We start from the raw sequence: 13,514 nt of genomic DNA, 5'->3' as shown, positions 1-13,514 counted from the left end.
AATGTTATAGTTTATTTGGTTTCACAGGATAATATGATTTCAAAATGAATTGGTTTTTTAATATTTTAAAATGTTTTTCTTTTCCCCAATTACAAGTAAAACAACTTTTTTTACATTTGATTTTAAAATTTTGAATTCCAGATTCTCCCCTTTCTCCCTATACCCATCCCATTGAGAAAGCCCATATGAAATTTGTGTAAAACATTTCCCAAAACAGCAACAACAACATAAATTTCTCCTCTGGAAAAAAAATTAACTTTCAAGAAAAAATAAAGTATGCATCTGTCTGTATTCAGACACAATCAGTTCTTTTTCTGGGTATGATAAGCTGCTTTTTAAATGTTTAATATACAATTCACTTTAAATTTTTTTATTATTTAACATCCCTCATTTGAGGTCTTTTCTCCAAACAGATCAGAGAAAAGTAAAAGGACTTAAATATAAAAATATTTACAGAATGCTTTATTTATGTCATGACAAACAATTGGAAATATGGAGGATTCCCATCAATTGAGAAATGACTTTATAAACTGTGGTATATAGTTGTGATGGAGAACTATTGTGTTATGATAAATGATGAAGAGAATGCTTTCAGAAAAACATAGAAAGACATAGATGAACCACTGGAAAGTGAAGTGAGTAGAACCAGAATGTAATTGTACAAAATATCATTAATACTGTAATGATAACCACCATTGAAAAACTGAGTTACTCTCATAAATCAAAAAAAAAATTCCAAAAACTCCTGATGAAAGATATTATCTGCCTCCAAAGAAAGAATAAATGAATTCTGAAAACCAACTGATATATACATCTTACATGATTTCACAGGTATAACTGATATCACATTGTTTACTTTCTAAGTAACCACTGTAGAATTGGGAAGGAAAAAATTTAGAACTCAATTTTTTAATGTTAAAAATAAATAGCACTTATTTTAAATATCCATTTTCCAGATTTCCCTCCACTTTTTTGCATTAGTTAATGTCTTTTTTCTTTCTTTTTCCCCCTGGAACATGTTCTTAATTATTTCTTACAGCACAGTAGTAGTCCATCATAATTCCATACAGCAACTTATTCATGTTCAGCCATCCCTCAAATAATGGGCATTCCATCAATTTCTAATTCTTTACCATTGCAAGAGAGCTGTTATAAATATTTTTGGACATTTCAGTCCTTTACTTTTTCTTTGATTTCTTTGTCAAATAGCTCTAGAAGTGATCTTACGGTTGTATAAACCCTTGAGCATAGCTCCAACTTGTTTTCTACTGTGGTTAGACCAGTGCACAACTCAACCAATTTATTTATAGCTCCAAATGAGTAAAATATTTTTAAAAGAAAATGGTGAATTGTTCAATTACTTTATAAATGGCACATTAAAGTTAATTGTTGTTGTTTAATCATTTGTCAGTATTGTCTTACAAGAAAAAATTTTTAAATAATTATTGATTTTTAAAAATAGCTTAAAACCCCAAATTCTGAACTTACATTCATGTTTATCAGCATGATAAACTAGACATGACTAGCATGATAGACAAGCAGAATAACAAATCTGGAATGAAAGTGGAAAAATAGGGACACTTCTGCGCCCTTGGTTGAGTTGTGAACTGCAACCATAGTCCAACCATAGTAGATATAAACATCTGAACAACAACAATCTCAGCATTTAAAAAGTCTTGTCAATGATTTTCTTTGTATTTATATTGTTATCAAGGCACAGAATTTTTCATACCGCTATTTACCATGCATCTTATAATTTCATGTTAGTCAATTCTAGAATCTTTTTAATAGCAAAAAATTGAAAATCCAATGAATGGGAAAGGGCTAATAAATGGTGGTAATTAGATGGGCACAACCAGTTGTCTCTTGATCCTTTCTTGATCCCTCTTTCCTGCTATAGAGAGGAAGAAACTAATCCCTCTCAGATCTTTCCTTTCTCCTGGAAGAGAAGATAGACATTAGGTTGTGATCTTCTCTAAATTTGCTGTCTACTCTTTTCTATTTTCATCGGTTTCCACATCTATCATCAGTCTTAACCAGTTGAAACAATTTCTTGCCTTTTAGACCACAGCCATCATATTATGTCCCAAAATACTGGCCCCAAAATCCACATTGTTCTGAGTGTATATAGCTAACATTAACTTTATATTTTGTGCTTTAATTATAAATTTAGCTCTAAAAAAGCAAGAAATAAGCATTTAATAAATGCTATTTCCCTATCTGCCCATCCATTAATCTATAACTTTATATATCAAGCCATTCATACTACAATCTCTCTGTGTGTCTCTTTCTGTCTGCCTATCTCTGCCTTTTTTTTCTCTGTCTTTGTCTGTCTCTGTCTTTCTCCCTCTGTCTCTTTCTGTCTCTCTCTCTCTGCCTCTCTTTCTTTATGTTTCTGTCTCTCTTGCTCGATCTTGCTCTTGCTCTCTCACTCTCTCTCCAGCTAATCAATGAAATAAATTTTCATGAATTTCCTCCTAATAAAGAGATGCTGCGCTAGGTGGTAGGTAAATTTAAAATTAAAGAAAAGAAAGCTTTAGTTCTCAAAAAGGTCAAAATTAATACACATGAAGCAACTACTAAACTGCTAAACTACTAACTGTCAGGTGCTGAGGATGTAAAGGCAAAAATGAAACAATCTTTGCTGTCAAGAGTTTGCCTGGGGTTAATTAGTACAGATAATGAATCCCTTAAGGGGGTTGCATTTTTAAAGTTCAAATCAAATCTTTTCCTTGGACTAGAACCAATTTGTATATTTGCATAATTGCAATTTCACATTGTGCCGGTTGAAATACTCATAATCACCACAAGAGTCATTATTTGTACCAATTGACTTAAGTGTATGTTATTGGAAAGGAAACAGAGAATTCACCAGGAAAGAAAAGACACTTGTGCTTTTTAGATGTAAAAGAAAATAAAATGCAAAAGTAAAAAAGATAAATAATGTATAAAATTAGGGGTAATGAAAGATGACTTGTAGCTTGAGGGATGAGAAAAGATTTCATGGAAAATCATGACATCAAACCAGAGATGGAAGAACTATCGCCATCATCATCAAGAGCCCATCCTCTCCCCACCACACACATTTTACGATTGAGCTGAGAAACAAAGATTTTAACTTCCCAGGGAATGTGTATGTATAAATGTGTATATGTGTGTGTGTGTATTTGTATAGATTAGATATATTGTGGAAGGATGGATAGATCTTCAATATGCAAAGAAGGAAGAGGATATAACCATCATAAAGATGGATAGAAACAAAATTATGACAATGAGAAGGCAAGAAATGTGTTAAAGGGGAGGGAGGGGACAACACGACTGATGGCTGCTTTTGGTTAAGCTTATCTACCATTGCCCAGGAGAACAATGAATGTTCCATCTACTCTTTTGATGGGACAGCTGTCCAAAGACAATGGGCAGATAATTCCACTCTAGATAATAGCCACTTATAGTTGGATCTGTTATAAGGAAAAATTAGTAATGGATTCACTCCATCCCATGTAGCATTCCATCCAAAAGGCTGTTTTCCTGGGTCCAAATATTTTTGGTGCCATTTCTCCATGTTTTATGTTACCTCATGTGTTACCTTACACATTTGATAGGTCAGATACATATTCTTCAGCATCTTTAGGTTTTCATTAATGTTTCCTTCTCTGAAAAAACATCCTCTTGATCATCTTGCCCGTGGCAGCTGAGACCTTCTGGTTCCTCAGGCTATAGATGAGAGGGTTCAGTAGAGGAGGTAACGTTGTATAGGCCATTGCAATTAAAAGGTTTTGGATAGGTGATGTGTCTGATGTGTCCCTGAAGACTGCCATTATTGAACAAGAGAGAAATAACATGAGGATTATCATCTGAGGGGAGCAGGTTGAAATGGCCTTGTAGCGTCCTTCCACAGAAGGAATCTTGAGCACACTGGAGAAGATGCGAGCATAGGATGCAATTAAAAAGGCAAAGCAGAATAAGAAAAGATATGAACTTGCTACAATTAACACAAACTCAGTGTTAAACACATCAGAGGCTAAGACTTTCAAGACATGAGGAACATCACAGAAAAACTGGTGGATCACATTGGATCCTGAGAAAGGCAGGCGGAACATGTTCCCTGTGTGTACAGCTGAATAAAAAAGCCCACTGAGCCACGAGCCAGCTGCTGTCCAGAGACAACGTGCTGGAGTCATGATGATGCCGTAGTGGAGGGGCTGGCAGATGGCCACGAAGCGGTCGTAAGACATGGCCACGAGCAAAGCAAACTCTGTGGCTGCAAAGAGGATAAAGAAGAACATCTGGGCAGCACATCCCAGGAGGGACAGGGACTGAACGCCACGCAAGGAATTTACAATGAATTTAGGAAGTGTGACGGAGATGGTTCCAATGTCCAGTAGGGATAAGTTACTCAGGAAAAAATACATTGGACAGTGAAGGTGTGGGTCAGTGATAATTGCAGCACAGGTGAGAAGATTCCCCAGGAGGGCTGCCAGGTAAATCAGCAGGAACAGTACAGCGTGTAAGACCTGCAGCTCCCGTGAGCTGGAAAACTCCATGAGGAGGAATTCAGTGATGATTGAGAAGTTGCCCATCCTGCTGCTGTGCTGTAATTTGATTAAAAACAAATGAAAGTTTAAGTGTCAGCAAGAGAAAAGTATTCAAAAGAAGGAAGAATTAAATTACTTATTCAGCTAAAGCATGGAAGCTATTCTGTCCCATTAAACCTGAACAAAAGCAAAATTACCTTATTGTAATAATGTATGTAATGATATAAGGCCATAACTAACTAAAAACTGATATGGGAGAAGAAATGATGAGGTTAAGAGTGATCCAGTTGTTGTGGGACCCAGTTTTAAATACTTAGCCCTGCAAAATGACCAGAGGAAATTACCCATTGTACAAAGATAATAAAAAAAAAAAAGACTACCTCCACTAAGGATAGAAATGGATTTCATACTTGTGTGTGAACATTCACATACACCCACTCACATATTTGAACACATATATACATTAATATACATATATAACTATATTAAATATATATATATTGCTATATAAATCAATATCTATACATATATCTACTTCTATCTGTCTTTCTATCTAGAAAGAGAAAGAGAGAGGGCAAAAGAAAGAGAGAGTGAGGAAAAGATTAACACATTACATATTTTAAAGGGTTGTGTTCAAAAAAGTGCTGTGAAAAAATTCAAAATACATATAAAATTAATTTTATGGATAGTATTATCTTACAGGATGCTAAAGCAAGGGCCAAACTTATTCAATGTTTTGAACAAAGTAACAAAGACCATTGGTAATAAAGTCAGAACTTGAAACTAACTCTTCTTACCCTAAATGCAATTTCCTTCTTATGGGAAAAACTAAAAATAGCTTTGAAAGTAGTGAGTGATTGTTCATTGTTGTTATTAAGTCATTTTTCAGCTGTGTGCAACTCTCCATGACCCATTTGCATTTTGCTTGGCAAAGATGCTGGAGTGGTTTGCCATTTCCTTTTCCAGTTCCATTTAATAGGTGAGGATCTGAGGCAAACAAGGTTATGTGAGTTGCCCAGGGAAATACAGCCAGTAAGTGTCAAGCCAGATTTGAACTGACAAAATTGAATCTTCTTGACTTCACATCTGACACTATAGAGTGTAATGCTACAAGTTGTTCACTTACTCTGTCCCCTATTTATAACACACACACACACACACACACACACACACACACACAAAACACACACATTAAAATAAAAATGAATGTGGATATATAAATAAACATATGCATATTTATAGCACATATATACATAGTGTTTAAGATTATGTCATTGACTTAAACTAAAAAGAATATGACAAAATAGTAATGTCATTTCTCCCAAAATATTCCTCAGTAAGTGTCAAGCCAGATTTGAACTGACAAAATTGAGTCTTCTTGACTTCACATCTGACACTATAGAGTGTAATGCTACAAGTTGTTCACTTACTCTGTCCCCTATTTATAACACACACACACACGCACATACACACACACAAAACACACACATTAAAATAAAAATGAATGTGGATATATAAATAAACATATGCATATTTATAGCACATATATATATATATAGTGTTTAAGATTATGTCATTGGCTTAAACTAAAAAGAACATGGCAGAATAGTAATGCCATTTCTCCCAAAATATTGCTCATATTTTATTTATTTCCTTTGCTAATCTCATCTTTGCAATACAACCTTTTTTAGCATTTCAAGAGCTCTGATTCTGTGTTTACAAGTAAGCAACTGTACAAACTATCACTGTTCAGATGTACTTCTAAAACAATCTGCATTAGTGAATCTACTTTCTGAAAATGTGTGCCCACATTTGAACATTCAAAGGGAAGAAGTGCCATCTGAATAAGTTCCTTTTTTATCCTTATCACTGAGAATCATTGCTATAAATAAGATTAAGGTTTTTCTGTTATTATTGCAAGGGCATCTTTCCCCTAATTAGACAAGACCTGACCTAACACTAGAATAAGTTTTTCATCTGGTTCAATGTTCAGAAGATGGAACTGGGATTTCAAGAGATCTGCTTGGTTAGAGCCATTTTACCCTTTTCTAGGCATTTCAACCTTAGTGTCACCGATCTCCCACTTTTGCTTTCTCTGAAGATTAGTATCCCTAAATCTAACCCTCTGGAAATGTAATTTGCACTGCCCCAACTAAGCCCAAAATTGAATTCACTCTGGAAAAACTATAAACGGTACTATGATTTTGTTTTTGAAGTCAATGAAAATTATGTTTCTCAATGCAGATCAGCAAAACAGCTAGAGATTAAGGTATAGGTGGAGATAATAGAAATAGAGAAAGAGGCAGAGGGAAAGAATAGAGATAGTTATACTGATACAAATATCTATACAGAGAAAGATAGATTATAGCATATAAATGAATAGGTAGATATATAGATGTATTATACAGAAAGCAATAGAGATATTGATGCAGTTGATATACTCATATACATAAATGTTTATAGGTCTATAAACACATAAATGTGTTCTACATGTATGTAAATGTGTTGCTTCTATTTGAACAATGTTTATATGTGTGCATGTATACATGTAAAGAAAGACAGAGACAGAGATGATGAATGGATGGATGGAAGGAAAGAGGAAGAAAGGAACAAACGAAGGAAAGAAGGAAGGAAGGAAGGAAAAAAGGAGGGAAGGAAGGAAAGAAGGAAGGAAGGAAGGAAGTTGTATTACCCCTCTACTTCACCACAAATACTCTTCTCGTCCTCAGTCTCTCCCAACTTTTCCCCAAAAACTGGACTCTCAAGTCAACATCAGAATTGAGTGTCTAACTGGCCAAATATCCCAACACTTAGACTCATAGTTTAATCATTTCAGCAGCATTACCAAAACTCAGTGGCCATGAATTCAATAAGTAGAATTCCTGTCACATAAATAGAACTGTATTCATTCACCTGTAGCACATGTGTACTTGTATACATTCACATTTGCATGCACACAAATACACATACATAAACAAAATTTATATTATTCTCTAGATTTCTCTTTCACCCACTATAACCAAAAGTAAGAAAGAAGCCATAGACCTAATATTCTCAGAAGACAACATAACCAAACACAAGTTTAAAATGTTTTAACTTTTTTCAGGAGTAGCCTAATTCTAATTTTCACTGAAAAATGAGCAATAGTTGTTTCATTTCATGCATGGGCAAATTTCCATTTTCCATTCAGAAGAAACTAGGAAATATAGCATCTACTTCAAATCATTCAAAAGTGGCCTCCATTGGAAAGAATAACTCAAGGACATACTCCTTTGAAAATAACTGGGAAATTACTGAGGCCCTCAATGAAATCCATACATCCCTTTATGAAAGTCTCTTTCAAATATAAGCATGAGAGCAGAAACACATTAGTACTCAACTATCCAAGTGCTTTATTTATAGAGGAAGAATAGAAACATGCAGTGATTGACTCTTAAGCTTTCCAATTTGTAAATGACAGAGCAGAGTTAAATAGTTGTCTTCTCTTTCCAAATTCAGCACTCCTCCGGTGAATTTGTTCAAAAGTCTAATTTGTCTTTCTTGCAACAAAAATAATTTATTGATGAAAGGATGGAGGAAAGAGATGAAGTTAGAAGTGACATACAGAGTGTTTTTGTCTTCCAGTTACCTTTAGAGCACTCTATCATAAAATAAAAATACAGACAAAGAAAGTGTGACAAGCAATTGACTCTCTTACCCAACACTCCTTGTGATAAGTAGCATAAATTTATGCTTAATGGAAGGTAGAACTGGGGCCTATTATCATAGAATAGAATAATAATTATGATTCATGTTTCCAGAACACTCCTGATGTTCACAAAGTGTGTTACTTATATCATCTCTGATGAGCCACAATATACAATCTTTGAGCTACAAAAGTAATACTGCACACATATTACAATTATGTTAGGGAAACTCTGGGAGAGTAAAATTAGTCATTGTCAAGTCACAGTAAGTCAACAAGCATTTATTAAGTGCCATCTTTTTTTCAGACACTGTGATAAGCAATGAAATTACAAAGAAAAGCAAAGACAGTCCTGATCTCAATGAACTTAGAGCCAAATGGAAAGAAAAAGGGGGTAAACAAATATATTCAATATAATAAGAATGTACAAAAGAGAGAACCCCAAAAGATTGCATAGCTCAGAAGAGAATTCAGACTAAAGTCCAATTAATTCCAACTCATCATATTATCTACATTGGAATCCAAAACCACCTTGCACATAAAAAAAAATCACTGACAGATCATTACCATGATTTTGAGGTCACATTTGAAGCATCTGAGCAAACTCACAAAGAAAAACAAATACAATCATAATGAAAATACCTCGGTTGTTTGTTCTGATGTGCATATATATTCCAGTTATTGTCATTAGATTCTCTGTCTATCTACTGTTGTACACATAATCTTGAGACAATCTCTTTCCTCACCAATTCATTCCATTCTCTTAGGCAGACTCGAAACTATGGCAAAGTAGTCAAGTATAAACTTCTGAACTTGCAGGCATTGGAAATTTTTATGACTCTTATGTTGTAGAACTTGGTAAAATAGAATGTCCAGTATCTTTTGGAGAAGGTCCTGAGACATCACCAGACTCAAAAAATATATATCATCATAATCTGGGTTTCCATGGACTCATCCCTTAAGAATAATTAGTTAGGGCTAAGTTTTATTTTATAAACTATATAGTGAAAAATGTTCTCCCTTTAGTCTCATTAAAATATCAGACATAATAGTATAATCTATTGGGAATCTCTCTGTTCATCCAGGTCTTAGTCAATAGTCAACAAACATTTATTGAATATCTACTATATCCCAAGCACTCTTTTAATTGTAAAGAAAATTATGGGACAAAGAAGGGCAAATAGCACAAGAGTATGATGCTGTAGTACAAAGGCAATTCATATGGTAGGAAATGAGAAGACTGTATTGAACTTCTCCATTAAATGGAATTTTTAGAGGTCTTGACTCTTCCCTCCAGAGGGGTGGAGGTGTGAGTAGTATGATTGAGTCAAACTCACAGGATAATGTGTTTTGCAATGAGTTGGGTTTTTTTATATTTAATTCACTTATTTTTATTAATTTTTTTGAGGCATATAGGGTTAAGTGACTTTCCTGGGTTCACATAGCTAGGAAGTGTTAAGTGTCTAAGACCAGATTTGAACTTCAGGTCTGGTGCTCTATCCACTGCACCACCTAGCTGATTCCTAATTCATTTATTGATAATTTCCAATTTCACTTTTAAAAATGTTATTATTTAATGTTCCTTTTAATACATCTGTACTACAAGGAGACCAAAGAAAATAGAAAAATACTTGTATGTACCAAAATATCTATAGAAGCTCTTTTTGTGGCAGCAAAGAATTGTAAATTGTGGGGATGCCCATCAATAGAAGAATGACTGAACAAGCTGTGGTATATGATTGTGATGGAGAACTATTTTGCTATGAGAAATGACAAGGTGAATGCATAGAGAAATACATGGAAGAATTACTTGAGCTGCTACAAAATATAGCGAGCAGAACCAGGAGATGACTGTGTATAATAATAGCAATATTGCAATGATAATCAACTGTAAAAAAAAAATTTAATTACTCTCATCAATATAATGATCCAAGAAAATTCCATAAGACTCATGATAAAAGGCAAAAATTAAATTGTCTTTCCCATCAAGCGCTTACAATGTCCTAATGAGGACAATTAATGAATCCTCTGAGGTGGTTGCATTTTTAAAGTTCACATCACATACTTCCCTTGTACTAGATCCAGTTACTACATTTTTATAATTGTAACTTCAGATTATTACAGTTGAAATATGCACGATCCCTTCAAGCAAAGCCATTATTTTTAACAATTGACTTACTTTTATGCTATTGGAAAGTGAACAGAGAATCCACCAGGAGAGATAAGACATTTATACTTCTAAGTGTAATAGAAAATAAAATGCAGCAAACACAGAAGAGAAAAAAGATAAATATTTCATAAAAGCAGGTGTAATGAAAGATGACTTATAACTTACAAAGGAGCAAAGATTTGATAAAAATCATAACTTCAAAATAAAGATAGAGGTACTATAGTAGTCAATAAGCCCAAACTTCTCATTTTACAACTAGGCTAATTAAAAAACAGAGTTTAACTTCCCAGGGAACTGCTACATAAATATATGAGTGTATATGTGTAAGAGAATTGATGTGTATGTATGTATACACATACACATATATAAATGTGTGAATGTGTATGTATGTATATATGTATATATATATATAATATATATATAATATATATATATTTGAAGGAGGAATAGATCTTCAACATGCAAAAAAGGAAAAGAATAATGACTATCATAAAGATGGGTAAAAGCAAAAGTATGACACCGAGAAGGCAAGAAATATGATAAGTGAAAAGGAGTTGGAGAGGGGAACAACACAAGCATCTTTGTGGCTACTTTTCGTTAAACTTATCTACCATTGGCTGGGAGGGAAATCAGTGAGTGCTCCCTCCATTCTTTTGATGGCACAACTGTCCAAAGATGATGGCTAATGTCATGATAATTCCACTATAGACAATAACCCCTTATAGGATGGGTCTGTGTTATATGAAAATACATTATGGATTCACTCCATCCCATGAAACATTTCATCTAAAGGGCTATTTTCTGCGTGCTGTTATTCTTGGTTCATTTCTCCCTATTTTAGGCTACCTCGTGTCACCTTACATATTTAACAGGCCAAATACATATTCTTCAGCATCTTTGTGTTTTCACGGATCAACATTTCTTTCTTTTAAAAAACATTCTCTTGATCATCTTGCCCATGGCAGCTGTGACTTTCTGGTTCCTCAGGCTATAGATGAGAGGGTTCAGCAGAGGAGGTAATGTGGTATAGGCCATTGCAATTAAAAGGTTTTGGATAGGTGACGTGTCTGATGCATCCCTGAGGACTGCAATCATTCCAGACACAAGAAATAACATGAGGATTATCAACTGAGGGGAGCAGGTTGAAATGGCCTTGTAGCGCCCTTCCACAGAAGGAATCTTGAGCACACTGGAGAAGATGCGAGCATAGGTTGCGATTAAAAAGGCAAAGCAGCATGACAAACAGCACAAACTTACTACAATTAATATAAATTCAGTTTTAAACACATCAGAGGTCGAGACTTTCAAGACATGAGGGATGTCACAGAAAAACTGGTGGATCACATTGGATCCTGAGAAGGGCAGGCGGAACATGTTCCCTGTGTGTACAGTTGAATAAAGAAGCCCACTGAGCCACGAGCCAGCTGCTGCCCAGAGGCAACGTGCTGGAGTCATGATGATGCTGTAGTGGAGGGGCTGGCAGATGGCCACGAAGCGGTCATAGGACATGGCCACCAGCAAAGCAAACTCTGTGACTACAAAGAAAAGAAAGAAGAACATCTGGGCAGCACAACCCAGGAGGGACAGGGACTGAACACCACGCAAGGAATTCACAATGAATTTAGGAAGCGTGACAGAGATGTTGCCAATATCCACAAGGGATAAGTTACTCAGGAAAAAATACATAGGACAGTGAAGGTGAGGGTCAGTGATAATTGCAGCACAGGTGAGAAGATTCCCCAGGAGGGCTGCCAGGTAAATCAGCAGGAACAGCGCAGCGTGTAAAACCTGCAGCTCCCGTGTGCTGGAAAACTCCATGAGGAGGAATTCTGTGATGATTGAGAAGTTGCTCATCCTGCTGCAGTGCTGTAATTTAACTGAAAATAAATGAAAGTTTAGGTATCAGAGAGGCCCAAAGTGTTGAAAAGAAGAAAGAATTAAAATATTATTCATTTAGAAGTTGGAAACTATTTTGTCCCATTAAACCTGAGCAAAAGCAAAATTACACTGTATTTTAAGGTCAAAATTAACTGAAGGCAAAGCTTGTGTAGAAATGATGAGGCTAATTCCAATAGTTCTGGAACCAAGTTTTAAATGCTTAGCCCTGCAAAATGATCAGAGGAAGTTATATATGATGAACAATTAGGAAAGTGAACTACAAAGATAATATCACTACTAAGGGCAGAAATGGTTTTCCAGCATATACATGCAAACATAAATACAGATGTGTGAGAACATGCATATTTACACACATATAAATCCATGTTTTATATACACACATCTCTGTAGCTATATACATACTTATAGTTATATGTCTATCCATACATCTATCTATTTATAGATCTAGATAGTGAGACAAAGATGAAGATGAAGGAAAAATGAACACTTTTAATATGTATTTCATTGGTTTGTGTCCAGAAAAATGGTTTGAAAGCATTAAAACCTTACTAAAATTAAGCTAATTTTATTGATAATATTTTTTCACAAAAGCTCAAAATGATTCAGTATTTTGAACATATAAACAAAAACCATTAATAGCAAAGCCAGAACATAAAACCAATTATTCTGTCTATAAAAGTCATTTCATTCTTATAAAAATAAATAAATACAAATAGCTATGAAAATAGTAACAAGGATTATTCTGTTGCTATTAAGTCATCTTTCAGTTCTGACATTCTATGACCCAATTTGGGTTTTTCTTGGCAAAGATACTGCAGTAAGTTGCCATTTCATTCTCCAGCTTATTTTACACATGAGGAACTGAGACAAATAGGGTTGAGTGATTTGCCCAGGATCACATTACCGATAATTATCTGAGGCAAGATTTGAACTCACAAAATTAAGTTTTCTTGACTTTAGGTCTGAAATGATATACAATATTATTGGATGCTCAATTGCTCTGTCCTCCAGTCAAATGAGTGATACATATAGTTTAAGATTTGTCATGGACTCAAACTAAAAAGGATGTGACAGAATAAAGATGACATCTCTTCCAAAATGCTCCCTATATCTTTGTTTATTTCCTTTGTTATTCTCATCTTTGCAGCCCAGCCTTTTTTTTTTTTTTTTGCACTTGCCAAGCTCAAGAGTTCTGATTATGAGCTTACAAATAAACAACTGGTCA

At 34.7% G+C, this 13,514-nt stretch overlaps 2 protein-coding genes across 2 annotated transcripts; both read right to left on the bottom strand.

Moving 5' to 3' along the window:
- Window positions 1-3,638: 3,638 nt before the first annotated feature.
- LOC127541663 (olfactory receptor 14I1-like) lies at window positions 3,639-4,580 on the bottom strand. Its single transcript, XM_051966882.1, has one exon. The coding sequence runs from the start codon at window positions 4,578-4,580 to the stop codon at window positions 3,639-3,641; it is 942 nt and encodes a 313-aa protein (XP_051822842.1).
- Window positions 4,581-9,930: 5,350 nt separating this feature from the next.
- Window positions 9,931-12,244, bottom strand: LOC127540116 (olfactory receptor 14I1-like; the record flags this gene model as incomplete). The annotated part of the gene is made up of 2 exons (XM_051964688.1): window positions 11,328-12,244; window positions 9,931-9,946 (listed from the first exon to the last, which is right to left on the bottom strand). Coding segments are annotated over exons 1-2 (933 nt in total), but the record flags the coding sequence as incomplete, so codon positions are not given.
- Window positions 12,245-13,514: the final 1,270 nt, after the last annotated feature.

This window comes from Antechinus flavipes, chromosome 6, assembly GCF_016432865.1.
Source record: "Antechinus flavipes isolate AdamAnt ecotype Samford, QLD, Australia chromosome 6, AdamAnt_v2, whole genome shotgun sequence".
NCBI classification, from domain to species: domain Eukaryota; kingdom Metazoa; phylum Chordata; class Mammalia; order Dasyuromorphia; family Dasyuridae; genus Antechinus; species Antechinus flavipes.
The sequence above is the reverse complement of the archived record's forward strand: the minus strand, read 5'-3'. Positions and strand labels throughout refer to the sequence as shown.

What these genes read in the sequence shown, in the direction of transcription:
- LOC127541663 (XM_051966882.1), bottom strand. Translation starts at nt 4,580, where the DNA reads ATGGGCAACTTCTCAATCATCACTGAATTCCTCCTCATGGAGTTTTCC.